The sequence below is a fragment of the Leucoraja erinacea genome, chromosome 3 (genome assembly GCF_028641065.1).
Source record: "Leucoraja erinacea ecotype New England chromosome 3, Leri_hhj_1, whole genome shotgun sequence".
Lineage (NCBI taxonomy): Eukaryota > Metazoa > Chordata > Chondrichthyes > Rajiformes > Rajidae > Leucoraja > Leucoraja erinaceus.
The window spans coordinates 8661545-8683102 of NC_073379.1; the positions used below are offsets into that span (position 1 = coordinate 8661545).

The window sequence follows — 21558 nt, forward strand, 5'->3', positions numbered from 1 at the left end:
GTGAAAGGTTGAACAAGTTAGGGCTTTATTCTTTGGAGCGCAGAAGGTTAAGGGGGGACTTGATAGAGGTCTTTAAAATGATGAGAGGGATAGACAGAGGTGACGTGGATAAGCTTTTCTCATTGAGAGTAGGGAAGATTCAAACAAGAGAACATGACTTGAGAATTAAGGGACAGAAGTTTAGGGGTAACGTGAGGGGGAACTTCTTTACTCAGAGAGTGGTGGCGGTGTGGAATGAGCTTCCAGTGGAAGTGGTGGAGGCAGGTTCGGTTTTATCATTTAAAAATAAATAGGATAGGTATATGGACGGGAAAGGAATGGAGTGTTATGGTCTGAGTGTAGGTAGATGGGACTAAGGGGTGAATACGTGTTCGGCACGGACTAGAAGGGCCGGGTTGGCCTGTTTCCGTGCTGTAATTGTTATATGGTTATATGTTATACCTGTCTAAATGTTTTATAAACTTTGCGATAGTACCTGCCTCAACTACCTCTCCCGGCAGCTCGTTCCACATACACATCACCCTTACTTAAGCGTTAAGAAAGTTGATTAAAGTGAAATACTTTAAATTATTACCGCTTGACCAGAGAGAATAAAGGTGTCGATGGTGTTTAACTCTTGCCTTTAGGCCGCTTATTATATTTATGAATAGAGACAATAAAACGGCGCAATAAATGTGTGATAAACAAGGTAGTATTGGAAGAATAAAATCAAGCTCTTTAATTCATAGAAACATAGAAAATAGATGCAGGAGGAGGCCATTCGGCACTTCGAGCCCTTCAAGTAAAATTCATTTTACGCTTTGTTATACACCGTGGAACTTGTAAGATATTTTATTTGATATAACGTGCATATTAAAAAAAAAAAACTTTCCCGTCCCTAGATTTTAAACAAATGAAGGTTAAATATATAATTCCATCTAAACGCGTGGAGTGAGACACCGAAGATAGGCACAAAAATGCTGGAGTAACTCAGCGGGTCAGACAGGCAGCATCTCTGCTGAGAGAAGGAATGGGTGGCGTTTCGGGTCGAGACCCTTCTTCAGACTGAGAGTCGGGGGAGAGGTGTGAAGATACACTGTTCCGCCTTCCGCCTGGAGATGAGCAGAGCCAAGGTTTGGTGAAGATAGACAAAAATGCTGGAGAGACTCAGCGGGTGAGGCAGCATCTATGGAGCGAAGGAATAGGCGCCGTTTCACGTCACCTATTCCTTCACTCCATAGATGCAGCCTCACCCGCTGAGTCTCTCCAGCATTTTTGTCTGCCTTCGATTTTTCCAGCATCTGCAGTTCTTTCCTAAACAACGTTTAGTGAAAGTAGGATAGCGATTCTAAAATAGGCACAAACAGCTGGAGCAACTCAGGGGGTCAGACATGATCTCTGGAGAAAAGGAAATGGCCACTTTACGGGACGAGACCCTTCTTCAGACTGATAGCAATGCCACCGGCTCCCGTGACCGTCTGGTCTGTGGCCGCTGTAGGTGGAGAAGGAATATTCGGGGTGTTATGTATTAGGAATACATCACGGCGGACACTTTTCACACTCGCCTCACCACGGGTACGAGCAAAGCCGATGCGGCAACGACTCAATAGACAATAGACAATAGTTGCAGGAGTAGGCCATTCGGCCCTTGGAGCCAGCACCGCCATTCAATGTGATCATCCTCAATCAGTACCCCGTCCCTGCCTTCTCCCCATATCCCCTGACTCCGCAATTTTTTAAGAGCCCTATCTAGTTCTCTCTTGAAAGCATCCAAAGAACCTGCCTCCACCGCCCTCTGAGGCAGAGAATTCCACAGACTCAACCCGCTCCGGGGGTGTCGCCCAAGAGGGGCGGAGAGGCCTGAACAGTCCTGGTTAAAAACGTGTTGAAATTCAGGAATATGACCGCTCGTTTCCTGAAATCAGGGCAGACCTCTTCAAAGAAAAAACCGAGCCAAACACTTATTACCGGCGTTGAAACAGTGAACTTGCAGATGCTGGTTGACAAAAGGAGACACGGGGATGCTGGAGTAACTCAGCGGGGCAGGCGGCATCTCTGGAGAGAAGGAGTGGGTGACGTTTCGGGTCGAGACCCTTCTTCAGACTGAGAGTCAGGGGAGAGGGAGACACAGAGATAAGGAAGGGTAAGGGGTGAAAACGAGACAGCAAAGGCGACGTTGTTCAAGGCAGGGATATGTAGAATTGATCACCGTTCGCTCGCGGAAGGTGACGACGAGGCGCACAAAAATATTTAATTTTATCAGGCGGACAACTAGGATGGGGGAGAGATGGCGAGAGAGGGGAAGCGAGGGTTACTCGAAGCTAGAGAAGTCAATATTCATACCACTGGGGTTGTAAGATGCCCAAGCGAAACACGAGATGCTGAGAGACGTTTCGGGTCCTTAGGTGCACCGGGACGCGAAACTTTCCCCGTCCACTCCAGAGATTTCAAGTTAGATTTTGCTCTTAGGGCTGCTAAAGGAATCAAGGGATATGGGGGGAAAGCGGGAACGGGGTACTGATTTTAGATGATCAGCCATGATCATATTGAATGGCGGTGCTGGCTCGAAGGGCCGAATGGCCTACTGCTGCGCGTATTTTCCATGTTTCAATGTTTCTATGAGATGCTGCCTGATCTGATACGTTGCGCCAGCACTTCGTGTCCCATTAACTGGCAGCGAGCTGTCACGCCGTTAGAGGATTGTACAGTGAGATATATCATTTTTCTCATCCATATAGTCTTCATTTGCAAAACCATTCTCGTTATCACCATAAATATTGCGGCGTGGGACAGGCATACACTCGGCCGGCGCTACCAGCGCGGAGAGCTGAAACACAGCAGTATTTAGTTTCGTTTTTCTATCGACTGGCGCGCTGTACAAGTAACATTGACCGCGAAATCGTGTTATAAATAGTGTCATGTAGAATGCAGTGGTGCTGTTATGAATTTGTTCCGATCAGAAAATATATATTTAATGGGCTTTAAGTTATGAATCGTTTGCGTCCGAAGACAGACACGAAGTGCCGGAGTAACTCAGCGGGTCAGGCAGCATCTCTGGAGAACATGGATAGGTAACGTTTCACAGAGTGCTGGAGTAACTCAGCGGGTCAGGCAGCTTCTGTGGAGTACATGGGTAGGTGACGTTTCACAGAGTGCCGGAGTAACTCAGCGGGTCAGGCAGCATCTCTGGAGAAGTACGGGATTGGTACGGTTGTCAGGAGGGGTTTACGGGGCGAAGGCAGGAGAGTGGGGTTGAGAGGGAAAGATAGATCATCCATGCTTGAATGGCGGGGTAGACTTGATGGGCCGGATGGCCCAACTCTACTAAAATGAATGATACATTTATGAAGAACGTGGGTGAAGTTTGAGTCGGGAGTCTGAAGAAAGGTCCCGACCCCGAAACGTCACCTATTCATTTTTGCCCCGCAGAGATGCTGCCTGACCCGCTGAGTTCCTCCAGCGCTTGGAGTCTATCTTTGGTATAAACCAGCATCTGCAGTTCCCCGTTGGCACCTGGCCGGCGAGCATTCCCTCTATAAATTGGCGTGCTGGGGGCTGTGTAAGCTGAACGCGTTCGGGTGCGAGTGTCCTATCAAGTTAATGTAGTGGCGGTCGAGGCCCTGCACGGAGTGGAGGAAGTTGTGCTGGTGGCCGGGGTTGGCAACGGGCAAGGTGGGACTGGGAATGAAAGGGAGCCCTGGACCCCGAGCCGATCCGTGCCAGTGCATCGCTTGCGTTCTACCCACCCCGGGGCCTTGCTGAAGCAGGGACTCGCTCAGACGCGAATTGGCGAACTCCGGCACGGGGTGAAGCTGGTACGAGTATTCCGCGTCGTGAGTTGAGAGTGGCCCGAATATGGGGTCGGAACAGCGGCGAGATTTGGACTGCAGGAAGGCGAGGATTCTGGCGTATTTGGTGTCCTTGGTCTCCATGCGTTCCACCGTGGTCAGATAGTGAACCAAGTTCTTCATGCACTCGTGATAGCCGGCGTGGAAATAGTTCGCGAACTCTGCGAGCAGTTCGCCTGCAACAAAGAAAAATAATGCGTTCAGATGGCGCGCACATATCCAATGAAATTACCAAGCCTTGTGTTAAACCTTTAACGCGTTTTTAAAGCTGCACGTCCTCTCTGGAAGTGCTGTGCTGCCACGCGGAGAGGAAAACCTCACCCATCCCTTTTAAAGTTGCTGCCTCACAGCGCCAGAGACCCGGGTTCAATCTCAGAGACTACGGGTGCTGTCTGTACACAGTTTGTACATTCTCCCCGTGACCTGCGTGTGTTTTCTCTTGGTGCGCCGGTTTCCTCCCACACTGCAAAGACATTCACACAAAAAAAAACCATTGGCTTGGTATAAATGTAAACTGTCCTTAGTGTTAATATGCGGGGATCGCTGGCCGGCACGGACTCGGTGGGCCGAAGGGCCTGTTTCATAGAAACATAGAAAATAGGTGCAGGAGTAGGCCACTCGGCCCTTCGAGCCTGCACCGCCATTCAAAATGATCACGGCTGATCATCCAACTCAGTATCCTGTACCTGCCTTCTCTCCATACCCCCTGATCCATTTTGCCACAAGGGCTACATCTAACTCCCTCTTAAATATAGCCAATGAACTGGCCTCAACTACCTTCTGTGGCAGAGAATTCCAAAGATTCACCACTCTCTGTGTGAAAAATGTTTTCCTCATCTCGGTCCTAAACGATTTCCACCTTATCCTTAATCTGTGACCCCTTGTTCTGGACTTCCCCAACATCGGGAAAAATCTTCCTGCATCTAGCCTGTCATACCCCTTAAGAATTTTGTAAGTTTCTATAAGATCCCCCCTTAATCTTCTAAATTCTAGTGAGTACAAGCCGAGTCTTTCCAGTGTTTCTTCATATGAAAGTCCTGATATCCCAGGAATCAGTCTGGCGAACCTTCTCTGTACTCCCTCTATGGCAAGAATGTATTTCCTCAGATTAGGAGACCAAAACTGTACGCAATACTCCAGGTGTGGTCTCACGAAGACCCTGTACAACTGCAGTAGAACCTCCCTGCTCCTATACTCAAATCCTTTTGCTATGAATGCTAACATACCATTCGCTTTCTTCACTGCCTGCTGCACCTACATGCCTACTTTCAATGACTGGTGTACCATGACACCCAGGTCTCGTTGCATCTCCCCCTTTCCTAATCGGCCACCATTCAGATAATAGTCTGCTTTCCTGTTTTTGCCACCAAAGTGGATAACCTCACATTTATCCACATTATACTGCATCTGCCATGCATTTGCCCACCATATTTCTGATATTTCCGCACCATATCTCTGATCTAAACAAAAGCTGAACTTGAAAAGTTTGCGTTAAGGTTTTACTGCGTGTTAGGCATTGCACTTTATCCATGGAACGGTTGCGCTACAATGCTGAGAAAAGAGTGTCGAGCCGAAAACTCACCCATTTCTCCCCTGCCCCCCACCTCCCCATAGTCATAGACTCATGCGGCGTGCAAACAGGCCCTTCGGCCCAACTTGCCCACACCGACCGAAGCGACCCATCGACACGAGCCACACCTGCCTGTGTTACATAAAAACATAGAAAATAGGTGCAGGAGGAGGCCATTCGGCCCTTCGAGCCAGCACCGCCATTCATTGTGATCATGGCTGATCGTCCCCAATCAATAACCCGTGCCTGCCTTCTCCCCATATCCCTTGATTCCACTAGACCCTAGAGCTCTATCTAACTCTCTCTTAAATCCATCCAGTGATTTGGCCTCCACTGCCCTCTGTGGCAGGGAATTCCACAATTTCACAACTCTCTGGGTGAAAACGTTTTTTCTCACCTCAGTCTTAAATGGCCTCCCCCTTAATTCTAAGACTGTGGCCCCTGGTTCTGGACTCGCCCATCATTGGGAACATTTTTCCTGCATCTAGTTTGTCCAGTCCTTTCATAATTCTATATGTTTCTGTAAGATTATCCCATATCTCATTAAAGTTGTCCTATCCATGTACCTGTTCAAATATATTTAAAATATTGTTATAGCATCCGCCTCATAAAAAAATCCTATTACATCTTATGACAACTCTTACAATTAAATCTTATGTACACGTGACAACAATATACATAAACCTAAAGAAATTAAACTATATAACGACCAATAATGGATTTATTATAAATGACTTTAGTTGTGCGTGTATTAGTGTTGTTTAAGCTTCACGCGGGACAATAGACAATAGGTGCAGGAGTAGGCCATCCGGCCCTTCGAGCCAGCACCGCCATTCAATGTGATCGTGGCTGATCATCCCCAACCAGAACCCCGTCCCTGCCTTCTTCCCATATCCCCCGACTCCTCTATCTTTAAGAGCCCTATCTAACTCTCTTGAACGTACAAAATTCTTAAGGGGTTGGACAGGCTAGATGCAGGAAGATTGTTCCCGATGTTAGGGAAGTCCAGGACAAGGGGTCACAGCTTAAGGATAAAGGGGAAATCCTTTAAAACCGAGATGAGAAGAACTTTTTTCACACAGAGAGTGGTGAATCTCTGGAAGTCTCTGCCACAGAGGGTAGTTGAGGCCAGTTCATTGGCTATATTTAAGAGGGAGTTAGATGTGGCCCTTGTGGCTAAGGGGATCAGGGGGTATGGAGAGAAGGCAGGTACGGGATACTGAGTTGGATGATCAGCCATGATCATATTGAATGGCGGTGCAGGCTCAAAGGGCCGAATGGTCCACTCCTGCACCTAATTTCTATGTTTCTATGAAAGTACCCAGAGAACCGGCCTCCACCGCCCTCTGAGGCAGATAATTCCACAGACTCACAACTCACTCTCTGTGAGGAAAAAGTGTTTCCTCATCTCCGTTCTAAATGGCTTTCCCGCACATTCTAGCTTAAACTTATAACTTATCTAACACAATTATAAATTAAAAACAACTTAATGAGGTTTAGAAATATCATTACTGGTTTCCTGAAATTATGACAGACTTCTTTAAAAATGTGCCGATCACATGTTATTTGGCGCTCCCGTTAATTTGGAGCGAGTTGTTACGCTATGCACGGTGGCGCAGCGGTAGAGTTGCTGCCTGACAGCGCCCGGGTTCGATCCTGACTACGGGTGCTGTCTGTACGGAGTTTGACCCTCTCCCCGTGACCTGCGTGGGTTTTCACCGGGTCCTCCCACGCTCCAAAGATTCGTAAACTTCGGTAAAAGTGTAAAATAATCTCCAAACTAGACAAGAAACTCTTCAATCTGGCTAGGTTACTCCGAAGATTGGCTTGGTACAATTGTAAATTGTCCCGTGTGTGTGTGTGTGTGTGTGTGTGTGTGTGTGTGTGTGTGTGTGTGTGTGTGTGTGTGTAGAATAGTGATAGTGTGCGGTGGTCAGCGCGGACTCGGTTCCACGCTGTATCTCTAAACTAAAGAAGGATACATAATTTTCGTATCAAAGCATTTGCAAAACACGAAACCCGGATTTAAAAAATACTTCAACCTCCGACAATATTTATCCCCCGGCGCGAATCCTCCACGAGCGCGGACAACTCGGCTGTGCGAGCTTTAAGCATTTGCCTATTTCTGCCTTTAAAATGTTCCTGAACGCGCGGATGATGGCAACAGTTGTTTTTGCTTAGGTATATCGTCAGCGTTGCCCTTGTGTTAAAGGCGCGTAACCGCCACACTGCTTAGTTATCGTCGCTGCCACACTGCTTTACCTTCTGGTGAATGGAGTGCAATACAAGGTGCCGCAGCCGAGATGTGTCGGAAGGAACTGCAGATGCTGGTTCCACCGAAGATGGACACAACATGCTGGAGTAACTCAGCGGGGACAGGCAGCATCTCTGGAGAGAAGGAATGGGTGGCGTTTCGGGTCGAGACCCTTCTTCTGAACGTCACCCGTTCCTTCCCTCCAGAGATGCTGCCTGTCCCGCTGAGTTACTCCAGCACTTTGTGCCCATCTTCAGAAGTTACAAAGTGTTTAAGAAGGAACTGCAGACGCTGGAAAATCGAAGGTAGACAAAAGTGCTGTGAAACTCAGTGCGTGTACAGCCGCACCATAGATGCTGCCTGTCCCGCTGAGTTTCTCCAGCACTTTTTTCTACCTTCGGAAGTTACAATTTGAGTTCCAAAACCCAGATCTCAGCGTACATTTTATAGACAATACACAAGAGGTGCAGGAGTAGACCATTCAGCCCTTCGAGCCAGCACCGCCATTCAATGTGACCATGGCTGATCATCCACAATCAGTACCCCGTTCCCGCCTTCTCCCCATATCCCCTGACTCCGCTATCTTTAAGAGCTCAATCTAGCTCTCTCTTGAAAGCATCCAGAGAACCAACCTTTTTTTTAATCTAAGGCCACGTTTATAAAAAACCCACACACACTTTGTGAGGATTTTTACCCCCTAAGATTTGCGCTCAGTTGTAGCCAGTATCTTGCTGCACCACGAGTTAGTGACATTCAAGAGCTAGGTGTTCTGAAAGAATATTGAGCTTGTACCCTTCTCTCGTCCTCTGGCGAGGTCAGCTGAGTGCAGTGCTCTCAAATACTGGACTGTCATCTCCAAAATCTCCGCCTTTTCCAGTTTCCCGGTGCCCTGAAATAAGATATCACAGCATATTAACCGCGGGGCAATGCACGAATGGAGCGGCTTGGAGCCAACAGCGTTTTAAGAATTAATATTTTTTTAACTAGACTTAAAAGTGTGAAGTACCTGCTTTGCCAAAGCCATTGGAACGGTTTTGCCGAGTTCGTTCAGACAGCGATTGATCCGATCCCTTCGTCTTTTTTCGATCACTTTGTGGGACACGGGAGCCGTCTATGAGATAAAATAAAAAAAGGGGGGGACGGTTGGATGAATAAAGTAGGTACGGGAGGGGTGGGGGCCGGGTGGATAAAGGACATTCGGCAGATGTGTACAATTCCGTTCGAGATTCCCCCTTTCACGACGTGTGTGGATATGCACTGCACTCTTTCGGACAAGTTAACTTCCAATATTAACACAAATAAAGTTATGAAAATACAATCAGCAAATTATCACGGCATATCTAAATGGAGGCTGGGCTGGATTGTAATTCACAGTGAAAATGCTGACCATCAGAAGGGGATGGTGAGAAAGCACGGATTTATAGACCAGAAGGGTTGCCTTACCTTGCGCTCTTTCGTTTTAGACGACATGGTCAGATACAAGAGGATAAACTGGGCAATTAAAATATTTTCGCCCTGAGCAGCTAAAGCTTTTCCTCCCCGTCTGCTCCCTGCAAAACTCGACTGTGTTCCTCTCCCAGGCTGAAAGTGGCTCCCTTATAAAGCCATCATTAAGGAGTCCAGCGCATTCATTGCCTGAGATTATTCCAGCGGATTAGAGAGCGGGGCATTGGGGAATAAGGTGGCTAAAGAGGTGGCCGAGGCACTATACCAGAGGTGAGAAAGGGCCAGTCCGGCTTTGTTAATCCACGTGGCTCTTCAAAAGACACGCGATGGTCTTTTGGAATATGATTTGCATGGTAATAAAACGGCGGGAAATGTGAACTAAGCCTGGTGTCTCTACCGATCCATCAGAGCGCAGTGCGCACGAGAAAAGGAACAAACAAACTGAAATGTTTCTACCCTCCTCCTCCTCTCCCCCCCTCCCCTCCCTCCCTCTCTCTCTGCTTCCCCTCTCCCTTTCCATTTTGCAAAACTAAAGAAAAAAACCCCCAGCGATTCCCAGCCTCCAAGCATGTCCGGAGTCATTAAAGTAATTAAGTAAGCCTTTAATAGGCTGTTCCGCCGAGTTCAAGGGGAAGGGAAGGCTCCCGTTTGTTCTCACACGACTTGGTGACACATCCATTTTATGGGAGATGGCAAGCTTTTTGTTTCCACTCATTATTTATTGGAGACCTCGGCAGGTGTGTGAGCAAGGGCTGGCACACGAAGATTGCTCGCTGTTAAACCAGACCAGCAGACTTTGGCACGCGGGTTCACCCACCGCCGGATTCGATTTGGTGAGCTCAATTTGTAGCCTATTATCCTATAAGAAAATGTCCATTGAAACGAATGAATAGTTTCGTTGGCCTAAATTTTAATAATGGGAGATCTTTAAGCATTGTGGAGGAAAGAGACAGAGAGAAAAGAAAAAAGTAAAAGGGAAAATGCAGCTGGTCTAAATGTGTATTATTCAGTGTCACCTGCAACTAACCACAGCCTGGCGATCCCCATTCATTTGCCTAATTTTGATCAATTTAACAAACTTTGGGAAAAATTACTCTGGCATTGTTCAAGAGGGCAAAGCTTGATGATCGAATTAACAGCATGTTCTGATCCGGTAAATGTCATTAGAGCCAAAGAGACAATCGCCTTTAAACGGGTGCATTTAAACGCGCCAAGTTGAGGTACCGGGGGCGCTCATATTCTAAAGGCAGCGCTTTGATATGATAGGCTACTTTGCATCTCGCTTTTTGCAATATTATCATAACAAAAATATTTTAACATGCGACTAAGTTAAATGGGAACAAAGCTGCCTTTTTATTTTCGGGCGGCCTTTTAAGCAAACTTTACTTGGCGATTGTTTAGTCTGGTGGCGTCGGTTTTAACACACCCCACCAGCCGCTAACATTTTTTTGCGCAGGAGTTTTTTTAAATAAATAAATAGCAAAAGTAGCTTTTCGCATTCGCTAAATAATAAACATATCAATTGTAAAGTGTCAAAGGACCATTGTTTTTCATCGCAAGCAGGCACACAACTTTAACAAGATTTCCCCCCCAGAAAAGATAGGAAGGGTATATTAATGATGCTCTGGTTTTAAAAACACTTTTGCTAGTCACGGAAAAAACACACATTTTTTTATTTTATTTCGGATTTAGCAAAATAAACAAAAGTAAATAAAAAATAAGGATAGGTTAAAAAAAACACGTAACGACAAAAAGACTATAATCTGAAAGTATGTTTACAAAACACTTTAAATAAAAAAGGCATCGGTAAATATATAAGTTGCCTGACATAGATGAGACTACTTTTAGAATTTGTCTTTAAAAAAAAAAAACTTTTTTCAAAGTTTAAAATTAAGATATAGGGAGATGTCAGATACATCGAAATGTCCTGTCGAAAGGTTGTGTGCTCTGGGGTTTTTACGTGCAGGGAGTGTTCGCGACCCTGGGCTCTGGTAGAATGTGGACAGCATCACTTTGTAAGACAAATCGGTCTAGCCTGCAGAAGTGGCTTCTGAGATGAGATTTCAATGGGAATTTGTTCTGTTTGAATTAATCTTCAAGTGAAACAAAAAGACGCAGGGTCACTCGAGCAACTCCGTCTTTACAATTATACGGAAAGCATATTTAATGCTCAAAATCTACGTTAGAAAGCGGTTTACATTTCACTATCCGGCCAATGTAAATCGCACCATCGGTGGCGTAGGGGGGTGTAAAAGGCGAATCGCCGCATAAACCGCTCTCCTGTTTCTGATGAAGATTTCACAGCGTTTTTTTTGAGGAGAAAAAAAATGAATTGCTTTCATCCAAAGCCTTTCTTTAAAAAAAACTTTGTGAGGTGCAGATTTGAGTTGTAGTTAGCACAGGCAACGTTTTAAGCACAATTTGGGAGATTTTGCGCATGAGTGCATCATCGGTTCAATTAAAGATTTGCATGTTTTTATAGGGTGTTTCAAAATGTCTTAAAATCGTATATGAAGAGATAAATTATGGCGAAGTCCCCAACGCTTGTTTCTTGCCTTGTCTTCGCGCTGTAAAGCATCGGGGGGGTCGTGAAATTGAGAGATACGCAGAGTTTGAGAGATGCTATTATATGCAACGGATGCTGTTCTCCAAGGGGGTGCTTTCTAACTTTCTGAGTGACGCCGAATAAAGCTGTTCGCATTTTTTTTTAAACTTTTCAAATATTCATAAACCCTCCTGTTCATTCCTATTTGTGCTCATGTGCCCTATTTTTAAGGGTTGGAACTTTAGCTCAGCGCAGCGAGCCACAACTTTAGTCATAACACAATTACTGCCAAATGTAAATGATATAAAGGGCGTCGCGCACCCCAATAAATTAACTCGTCGTCTCTTAGGGCGAGAAGACAAGATAACTTTTAATACGTGTCTTAGCGTCTACACGAGCACATTCCTTTATGCATAATTCAGATGGTACCCGAAGAGTAGGAGAGAACTCAAAGTGTAGTGGAGTCATGCATTTTGGTCGTGGGAATTATTTTCTAAATGGGGAGACAATTCTGAGATCGGGGGGGTAAAGTGACTTGGGAGTGCTGGTGTGGGATTTCTAATGTCAATTATGCAAGTCGAATCGATAGTAAAGAAGGCGAGTGCAATGCCAGCATATATTTCGAGAGGACTAGAATATAAAACCAGGGATGCAATGCGAAGGTTTAGAAGGCACCTGTCAGACCGCATTTGGAATACCGTGAGCAGTTTTGGGCTCCAAATCTGAGGAAGGATGTTCTGGCTCTGGGGAGGGTCGAGAGGGAGAGATTTTTAAGGCAGAGATTGGCCAACTCTTGATGAACAAGGGTGCCGAGGGTTATGGGGGAGAAGACAGGAGAATTTAGTTGAGAGGGAAAGACAGGTCAGCCATGATTGAAGGGCGGAGCTGACTTGATGGGCTGAATAGCCTAATTCTACTTCTATGCATTTATGAGGACAATAACCAATTTATTGTACGGCTGAGTGAGATTATTTATCATGGAGAAAAGATGGGGAATAAAAGTGTATAAACTGTACTAAAGTGATCACTGTACTGTTCATGGCTTGATGCAAGTCTAAATAAATAAAATGGTTAATATTTATTCTGGAGGGTGTCTCCATTTTGCACGTGTTTCCTCAAATCCACTGCATCCTCTGTGTACCCAGGTACAAATATAAGCCCCACAGTGATATTGGGAACCCACCTGATAGTCCTCCTTAATCCCTGTGGTGTTCATTGCCACAGTAGGCTGTGGAGGCCAAGTCAATGGATAATTTAAAGGCAAAGATAAACAGATTCTTGATTAGTACGGGTGTCTGGGGTTATGGGGAGAAGGCAGGAGAATGGGGTTAAAAGGGAAAGGCAGATCAGCCGTGATTGAATGGCGGAGTAGACTTGATGGGCCGAATGGCCCATTTCTGCTCCTATCACATGAGCATGGAGTTATGAGAAAAAAAACCTTTCTCCCATCCGGGGATTACCACATCATGGAACCAATCCATGAATATGCCTCTGAATGGTCTACAGTTCTAGTGGTTTAGGTGTTGACGTAAAGGGATCTCTTCAAGTTGGCAGCGGGGTGGGAGATTGCAACCTTCACGTGGTCCACCCTGTAACCAATCCGACGTGCACAGACAAATAGAACAAGTTGATCTCCAACTTTAGGCTGTGTACGTCATATGCAAGAAGAAGAAGTTGGCAGCTATGTAACAGACTGGAAGGGATCACAATATAACAAAAACAAACTGCTGGCGGAACTCAGTGGGTTAAGCATCTTATGTGGAGGAAATGGGCAGAGTGTTTCAGGTTGGGACCCTTACAGTCGTAGAGTCAAAGAGTCTTGCAGCGTGGAAACAGACCCTTGCACGCAACTTGCCCACACCGGTCAACAAGTCCCATGTATACTAGTCCCACCTCCCTGTGTTTGGCCCATATCCCTCTGAACTGGTCCTTTCCATGTATGCGTCTAAATGTTTCTTAAACATTGCGATGGGGCTCGTCAGCCTGGGAAGGCAGTCCATCTAGGAGAGGGAAAACTCTGATTTAAAACCTCCACTGCCTTGTGGCCATATCCAGTCATGGAAAAGGCTCCAGGAGTAAACTTCAAGAAAATCCGGAGTCGGAGCCCCTGAGGCAGTTCGTCGTTGTCTACAACCTCGCCCTGGCAGCTCCTGCGATGGCACTGGTGCCGAACTGTAACGGCCCTGTTGTTCCTTTGCATCGATCAGCGACGTGGAGAGGGGGGACGTGCTGCATGGGCACAGCCTGTCCTCCATATGACATCGCCCAGGCTTGCATCCGACCAGGATGCATCACCCATGGTCAGTCATGACCGAGAGGGGCCTACTAGTAACATTCTGCAGACCCTCCTTCAGTGTGAAACGTTGTCTGTCCATTTCCCACCATAGATGCTGCCTGACCCACTGAGTTCCTCCCGCACTTTATCTTTTGCTTATTATTCCAGTATTTGCAGTTCCTTGTGTTCGCAATGATAAAAAAAAAATGATGTGTCCAAATAACTGAAGTTGGAGTGGCAAAATATATCATTGCTCACTGTATGGTTTTGGAACCACTCAACGTGTTATTTTAACACTGAATAAAGCTTATGAGATGTGACCATTGTTGTGATGTAAGCGCCAAACCATCTAACTATCAAACAAGAGCATCCTGCCAACACCAGTGAAATAAATGGTCAGATCACCAGTCGAAATGTTGGCTGAGAAAAAATGAGTGACCAAGACATTGGGAGGAACATAACTGTGGTGTGGCATTAGAGAGGCAGATGGGGTTGTTATTTAATGTTATATCAAGTAACTGTAGCTAGATAGGGCTCTTAAAGATAGCGGGTTCAGGGAACATGGGGAGAAGGCAGGGACGGGGTACTGATTGGGGATGATCAGCTATGATCACATTGAATGGCGGTGCCGGCTCGAAGGGCCGAATGGCCTACTCCTGCACCTTTTGTCTATTGCCTGCCTATTCCCTCTGTATTGCAGTAAAGTATCAGGCAAAGTTCTTGCATCATTTGGAATTGAGCATCAGCCCACATCCTTTAAGAACAAGTTATGGCTATATTGAAAAGTTCATAAGTACTAGGAGCAGAATTAGGTAATTCGGCCCATCAAGTCTATTAAAGTCTGCCATTCAATCATGACTGATTAATCTTTCTCTCTCAACCCCATTCTCCTGCCTTCTTCCCATACACCTGACACCCCCTACTAATCAAGAATCTATCTATCTCTGCCTTATAATTATCCATTGACTTGGCCTCCAGAGACTTCTGCGGGAAAGAATTCCACAGATTCAGGCCTCTCACTATTTGGTAAGATTCAATGAGGTCCACCCTCATTCTTCCAAACTCCAGCGAATACACGCCCAGTGCCATCATACGCTCATCATATGTTAACCCAATCATTCCTGGGATCATTCTTGTAAACCTCCTCTGGACCCTCTCCAGAGCCAGCACATTCTTCCTCAGATATGGCAGCCAAAATTGTTCACAATATTCCACAATTATCCATTATCATGGTCATTATTATTCATCCTCACGGTCATTATCATTTATTATCATTGTCATTATTCATCATCACTATCATCATCGATGTCATTGTCATCATCATCGATGTCATTGTCATCATCATCGATGTCATTGCCATCATCATCACTGTCATCATCAATGTCATTGTCATCATCATCGATGTCATTGTCATCATCATTGATGTCATTGTCATCATCATCGATGTCATTGCCATCATCATTGTCATCATCATCGATGTCATTGTCATCATCATCGATGTCATCATCATCGATGTCATTGTCATCATCATTGATGTCATTGCCATCATCATCGATGTCATTGTCATCATCATCAGTGTCATTGTCATCATCATCGATGTCATTGTCATCATCATCGATGTCATTGTCATCATCATCGATGTCATTGCCATCATCATCGATGTCATTGTCATCATCATCGATGTCATTGCCATCATCATCGATGTCTTTGTCATCATCATCGATGTCATTGCCATCATCATCGATGTCTTTGTCATCATCATCAGTGTCATTGTCATCATCATCGCTGTCATTGCCATCATCATCGATGTCATTGCCATCATCATCGATGTCATTGTCATCATCATCGATGTCATTGTCATTGTCATCATCATCGCTGTCATTGCCATCATCATCGATGTCATTGTCATCATCATCGATGTCATTGTCATCATCATCGATGTCATTGTCATCATCATGTCATTGCCATCATCATCGATGTCATTGTCATCATCATCGATGTCATTCATCATCATCGATGTCATTGTCATCATCATCGATGTCATTGTCATCATCATCGATGTCATTGTCATCATCATCAATGTCATTGTCATCATCATCGATGTCATTGTCATCATCATCGATGTCATTGTCATCATCATCGATGTCATTGCCATCATCATCGATGTCATTGTCATCATCATCGATGTCATTGCCATCATCATCGATGTCATTGTCATCATCATCGATGTCATTGCCATCATCATCGATGTCATTGTCATCATCATCGATGTCATTGTCATCATCATCGCTGTCATTGCCATCATCATCGATGTCATTGCCATCATCATCGATGTCATTGTCATCATCATCATCGATGTCATTGCCATCATCATCGCTGTCATTGCCATCATCATCGATGTCATTGTCATCATCATCGATGTCATTGTCATCATCATCGATGTCATTGTCATCATCATCGCTGTCATTGCCATCATCATCGATGTCATTGTCATCATCATCGATGTCATTGCCATCATCATCGATGTCATTGTCATCATCATCGATGTCATTGTCATCATCATCAGTGTCATTGTCATCATCATCAATGTCATTGTCATCATCATCGATGTCATTGCCATCATCATCGCTGTCATTGTCATCATCATCGATGTCATTGTCATCATCATCAGTGTCATTGTCATCATCATCGATGTCTTTGTCATCATCATCAGTGTCATTGTCATCATCATCGCTGTCATTGTCATCATCATCAGTGTCATTGCCATCATCATCAATGTCATTGTCATTATTACCATTATCATCACCTTTGATTACCACTGTTGCTACATTACCAAATTTATTATCATTGATTATCGATGTCATTGATATTCTTAATCACTGTCATTATCATAATTAATGCTACCACTATCATTCATTAATGTTCATTGCCACCGCCATTATCATTCCTTATCACTGTCAATCTCCGCCATCAAAATGTCCATTACTTGGCCTCCATGGCTTTCCGTGTCAATGAATTCCACAGATTCACCACCCGCTGACTAAAGAAATTCCTCCTAATTTCCTTTCCAAAGGAATGTCCTTTTAATCTGTGGCTATGGCCTCTGGTCCTATTTGAGAATGTATTTAAGAACTTTGAGGTTGAAGAAGACAAGATGGCACCAGAAATGTAACGACACTTATGTACTGCCCTAGTGATATCTAGCGTTTTTATACTCTTGTACCTAAATATGATTGTGCTTGTGTACAGGAAGATTTTTTTTAACTGAATTGTGTGCAAAAAATAGGAATTTCACTGTATGTAGGTACATGTAGGTACCATTGAGACAGTGCACCTCAGAAGCAAGAATGAGAAATGAGAAGGTAGACAGAAATGCTGGAGAAACTTAGCGGGTGAGACAGCATCTATGGAGTGAAGGAAATAGGCAACATTAACAACATTATTGCTACCACTATCATTCATTAATGTTCATTACCACTGCCCTCATCATTCCTTATCACTGTCAATTTCCGCCTTCGAAATGTCCGCTGACTTGGCCTCCATGGCTTTCTGGTGAGAGCCTCATCTATGGTAGAAGAGGGGAACCCACATTCCCTGAAGAATGAGGACATCTCCGATGCCCTGGTGTGGAACACCTCATCCTGGGTGCAGTTGCAGGGTAGACCTTGGAATTGGGAATAGCGGATGGAGTCCTTACAGGAAGCAGGGTGGGAAAAAGTGTAGTCCAGATAGCCATGGGAGTCAGTGGCTTTATAGTGGATGTCGGCCAGGTGTCTATCACCTAAGATAGAGATAGTGAGGTCAAGAAATGGTAGGGAAATGTCGGAAATGGTCCAGGTGTATTTGAGTGCCGGATGGAAGTTAGTGGTGAAATGGATGAAGTCAGTGAGTTGTGTGTGGGTGCAGGAGGTGGCAGCAATGTAGTCGTCGATGTGGCGGAGGTAGAGTTCGGGTGTAGGGCCACTGTACGCCTCGAACAAGGATTGTTCGGCGTACCCTACAACTGGGCAGGCACAGCTAGGGCCCATGCGCGGGCCCATAGCTACGCCTTGAATTTGGAGGAAATGGGAGGAGTCAACCGAAAAGTTATTAAGAGTAAGGACCAGCTCCGCTAGGCGGAGGAGAGTATCAGTAGATGGGGATTGGTTGGTTCTCCGGTCGAGGAAGAAACGGAGGGCTTTGAGACCCTCCTGGTGGGGGATGGAGGTGTAGAGTGACTGGACATCCATGGTGAAGATGAGGGAATGGGGGCCTAGAAAACGGAAGTCCTGGAGTCGATGAAGAGCGTGTGAGGTGTCTTGAACTTAGGTAGGGAGGAATTTAACCAGGAGGGATAGGATGGAGTCGAGGTATGTGGAAATAAGTTCGGAAGGACACGAACAGGCAGAAACAATGGGTCTGTCAGGACACAAAAATGCTGGAGAAACTCAGCGGGTGCAGCAGCATCTATGGAGCGAGGGAAATAGGTAACATTTTGGGCCAAAACCCTTCTTTCGGCCCGAAACGTTACCCATTTCCTTCGCTCCATAGATATATTGCACCCGCTGAGTTTCTCCAGCATTTTTGTGTACCTTCGAGTTTCCAGCCTCTGCAGTTCCTTTTTGAACACAATGGTCTGTCAGGACAGTCAGGTTTGTGGATTTTGGGGAGAAGGTAAAATCGGGCCGTGCTGGGCTGGGGAACGATGAGGTTGGAGGCTTGGGGGGCAGGGAGCTGGAGTTGATGAAGTCAGTGATGGTACTAGAGATAGTGGTGTGGTGCTCGTCTGTGGGGTCATGGTCACGGGGTAAGTAGGAGGAGGTGTCTGAGAGTTGGCGCGTGGCCTCAGCCTTGTAGAGATTAACGCGCCAGACTACCACGGCACCTCCCATGTCGGCGGGTTTGATCAGCCAGTCTGGGTTGTTGCGGAGTGAGTCGATGTCAGTACGTTCCGGGGGGGAGAGTTTAGAGTGAGACAGGGGAGTGGTGGCAGTGCACCGGTTGATGTCCCACCGGCAGTATAAATTAAAAAGATCTAAAGCTGGAAGATGGCCATGTGGGGGGGTCCAAGAGCAGGGGGTGCATTGGAGATGGGAGAAGGGGTCATCACTGGGGGGCGAGGACTCCTTCCCATGGAAGAACGCTTTGTGGCGGAGGCGACGGAAGAAGAGCTCCACATCGTGGCGGGCGCGGAACTCATTGAGGTGGGGACGGAGGGGGACAAAGGTGAGGCCTCTACTGAGGACAAACCATTTGGTATCAGAGAGGGGGAGGTCAGGGGGGATGGTGAACACACGGCAAGGATGGGGGTTGGGGCCGGAGGAAGGCAGGTGAGTGGACTGAGGTTGAGGCGATGTCTGGTGGGGGGTGGTGGGTGGTCAGGGAGGGAGGTGGTATGAGGACTGTAGTGTGGGTGGGAAGAGCTGGGGTCACATAATAGTTATAATAATAAATTTTATTTATGGGCGCCTTTCAAGAGTCTCAAGGACACCTTACAAAAATTTAGCAGGTAGAGGAAAAACATGTAAGGGGAATGAAATAAATAGTGGAGACATGACTAGTACACAAAGTAAAGACAGAATTCAATTCAAAACACAATATGAGGCAATTAATGCACAGATGAAAAGGGAGGGGGACGTGGGGCTAAGGATAGGCAGAGGTGAAGAGATGGGTCTTGAGGCGGGACTGGAAGATGGTGAGGGACACGGAATTGCGGATCAGTTGGGGGAGGGAGCTCCAGAGCCTGGGAGCTTCCCTGGAGAAGGCTCTGTCCCCTAAACTGCGGAGGTTGGACTTGTGGATGGAGAGGAGACCGGCTGATGTGGATCTGAGGGACCGTGAGGGTTGGTAGGGGGAGAGGAGGTCAGTGGGATATGGGGGGGGGGGGCAGATGGTGGAGGGCTTTGTAGGTGAGGATAAGGATTTTGTAGTTGATCTGGTGGGAGATGGGAAGCCAGTGAAGTTGTTTGAGGACTGGAGTGATGTGATGCCAGGATTTGGTGTGGGTGATGAGTCGGGCGGCTGCGTTCTGGACCAGTTGGAGTCGGTTGATGTAGGTGGAGCTGATGCCAAGGAGAAGTGAGTTGCAATAGTCCAGTCGGGAGGAGATGAAGGCATGGATGAGTCTTTCAGCAGCGGGAGGTGTGAGAGAGGGTCTGAGTTTGGCGATGTTGCGGAAATGAAAGAAGGAGGTTTTAATGACATGGCAGATGTGAGGCTCAAGGGAGAGGGTGGAATCAAAGATCACGCCAAGATTGCGGGCCTGGGGAGATGGGGAGACAGTGGTGCCGTCGATGGTGAGAGTGGGGTTATTGATTTTGCTGAGTGTGGCTTTGGAGCCTATGAGATGGAATTCTGTCTTATCGCTGTTGAGTTTGAGGAAGCTATGTTGCATCCAGGTTTTTATAGCTGACAAAGAGGAGTTGAGGAGGGGGGGGGGGGGGGTTGGGGGGGGGATTTGGTGCCGAGGTAGATCTGGGTGTCATCGGCGTAACAGTGGAAGTCCAGGTTGAAGTGGCGGAGTATCTGACCAAGGGGGAGGATGTAGATGATGAAGAGGAGGGGGCCGAGTACGGAGCCTTGGGGAATGATTTGAGGGGGAAGTGGATGACTCAGTGGAATAACCATTGGGGTTTCCTGGGTTAGGGGGACTAGCACTAGGACCCAGCGCATGTGTACAAAATCATGAGAGGAATAGATTGCGTAGATGCACAGAGTCTTTTGCCCAGAGTAGGGGAATCGAGAATCAGAGGACGGTTTAAGGTGAGAGAAAAAGAATTTCATAGGAACGTTGGTTTACTTTGGTTTAGTTTAGTTGGAAACATAGAAACATAGAAAATGGGTGCAAGAGTAGCCATTTGGCCCGTCGAGCCAGCATCTCCATTCAATATAATCTTGGCTGATCATCCAAAATCAGTACGCTGTTTCTGCTTTCTCCCCGTATCCCTTTCGTTTAGAGATACATTGTGAAAACAGGCCCTTCAACCAACCAAGTCCACATGGTCCACACATTAACCCTATCTGACAGGCTTGGGACAATTTACAATTTCACCAAAGTCAATTAATCTACAAACCTCACATTTCATGAATTAATCTCCCCTCGTTTACAAGCCCTTTATATACATGCATTTAAAGAACAGACGCTACCACAAACTTTAGCCGACTCAACTATTACACTGATACCCAAAAAAGATAAAGATCTCGATGAGCCAGGATCATATACAGCAACAGCTCTGCTAAATACAGACCAGAAAATATTAGCTAAAACCCTGGCAAGAAAACTAAGTAATACACCCTGATCAAACTGGGTTTATACCCATGAGACACCCGTTCAACAACTTGAGACGCCTGCTTAATATAATGTACTCACATAGAACGATAAAAGAAGACATCAATCATTTCACTAGATGCAGAAAAAGCATTTGACCAAAGTAGAATAGAAATATATTTTCACAGTACCTCTGTATTGCAAAAATTTCAACTAGGGGAAAATTTTATTTCATGGTAAAGTCGACTGCCAGAATACTGACTAATCAAACACTCTCACCTAAATTTCAATTATCCAGGGGCAATAGACAAGGGTGTGCTTTATCACCTCTGTTATTTGCTCTTGCGATCGAACCCTTAGCTGAAAGTATAAGAGTACATCTGACATTCATGGCT

General features: G+C 45.9%; 1 protein-coding gene across 1 annotated transcript; it reads right to left on the bottom strand.

Annotated features, from left to right (window-relative positions):
- Positions 1–1724: 1724 nt before the first annotated feature.
- helt (helt bHLH transcription factor) lies at positions 1725–9121 on the bottom strand. The gene is made up of 4 exons (XM_055632025.1): positions 9095–9121; positions 8658–8762; positions 8444–8540; positions 1725–4003 (listed from the first exon to the last, which is right to left on the bottom strand). Exons 1-4 carry the CDS (start codon positions 9119–9121, stop codon positions 3513–3515), a joined length of 720 nt encoding a protein of 239 aa, XP_055488000.1. The 3' UTR covers positions 1725–3512.
- Between the last annotated feature and the right edge of the window lie 12437 nt (positions 9122–21558).

Excerpts from the sequence above, each read along its gene's own strand:
- helt (XM_055632025.1), bottom strand. The coding sequence starts at position 9,121 with ATGTCGTCTAAAACGAAAGAGCGCAAG. Across the intron at positions 8,763-9,094 it reads CTAAAACGAAAGAGCGCAAG|ACGGCTCCCGTGTCCCACAA; the intron begins GTAAGGCAACCC and ends TTTATCTCATAG. Across the intron at positions 8,541-8,657 it reads CAATGGCTTTGGCAAAGCAG|GGCACCGGGAAACTGGAAAA; the intron begins GTACTTCACACT and ends ATCTTATTTCAG.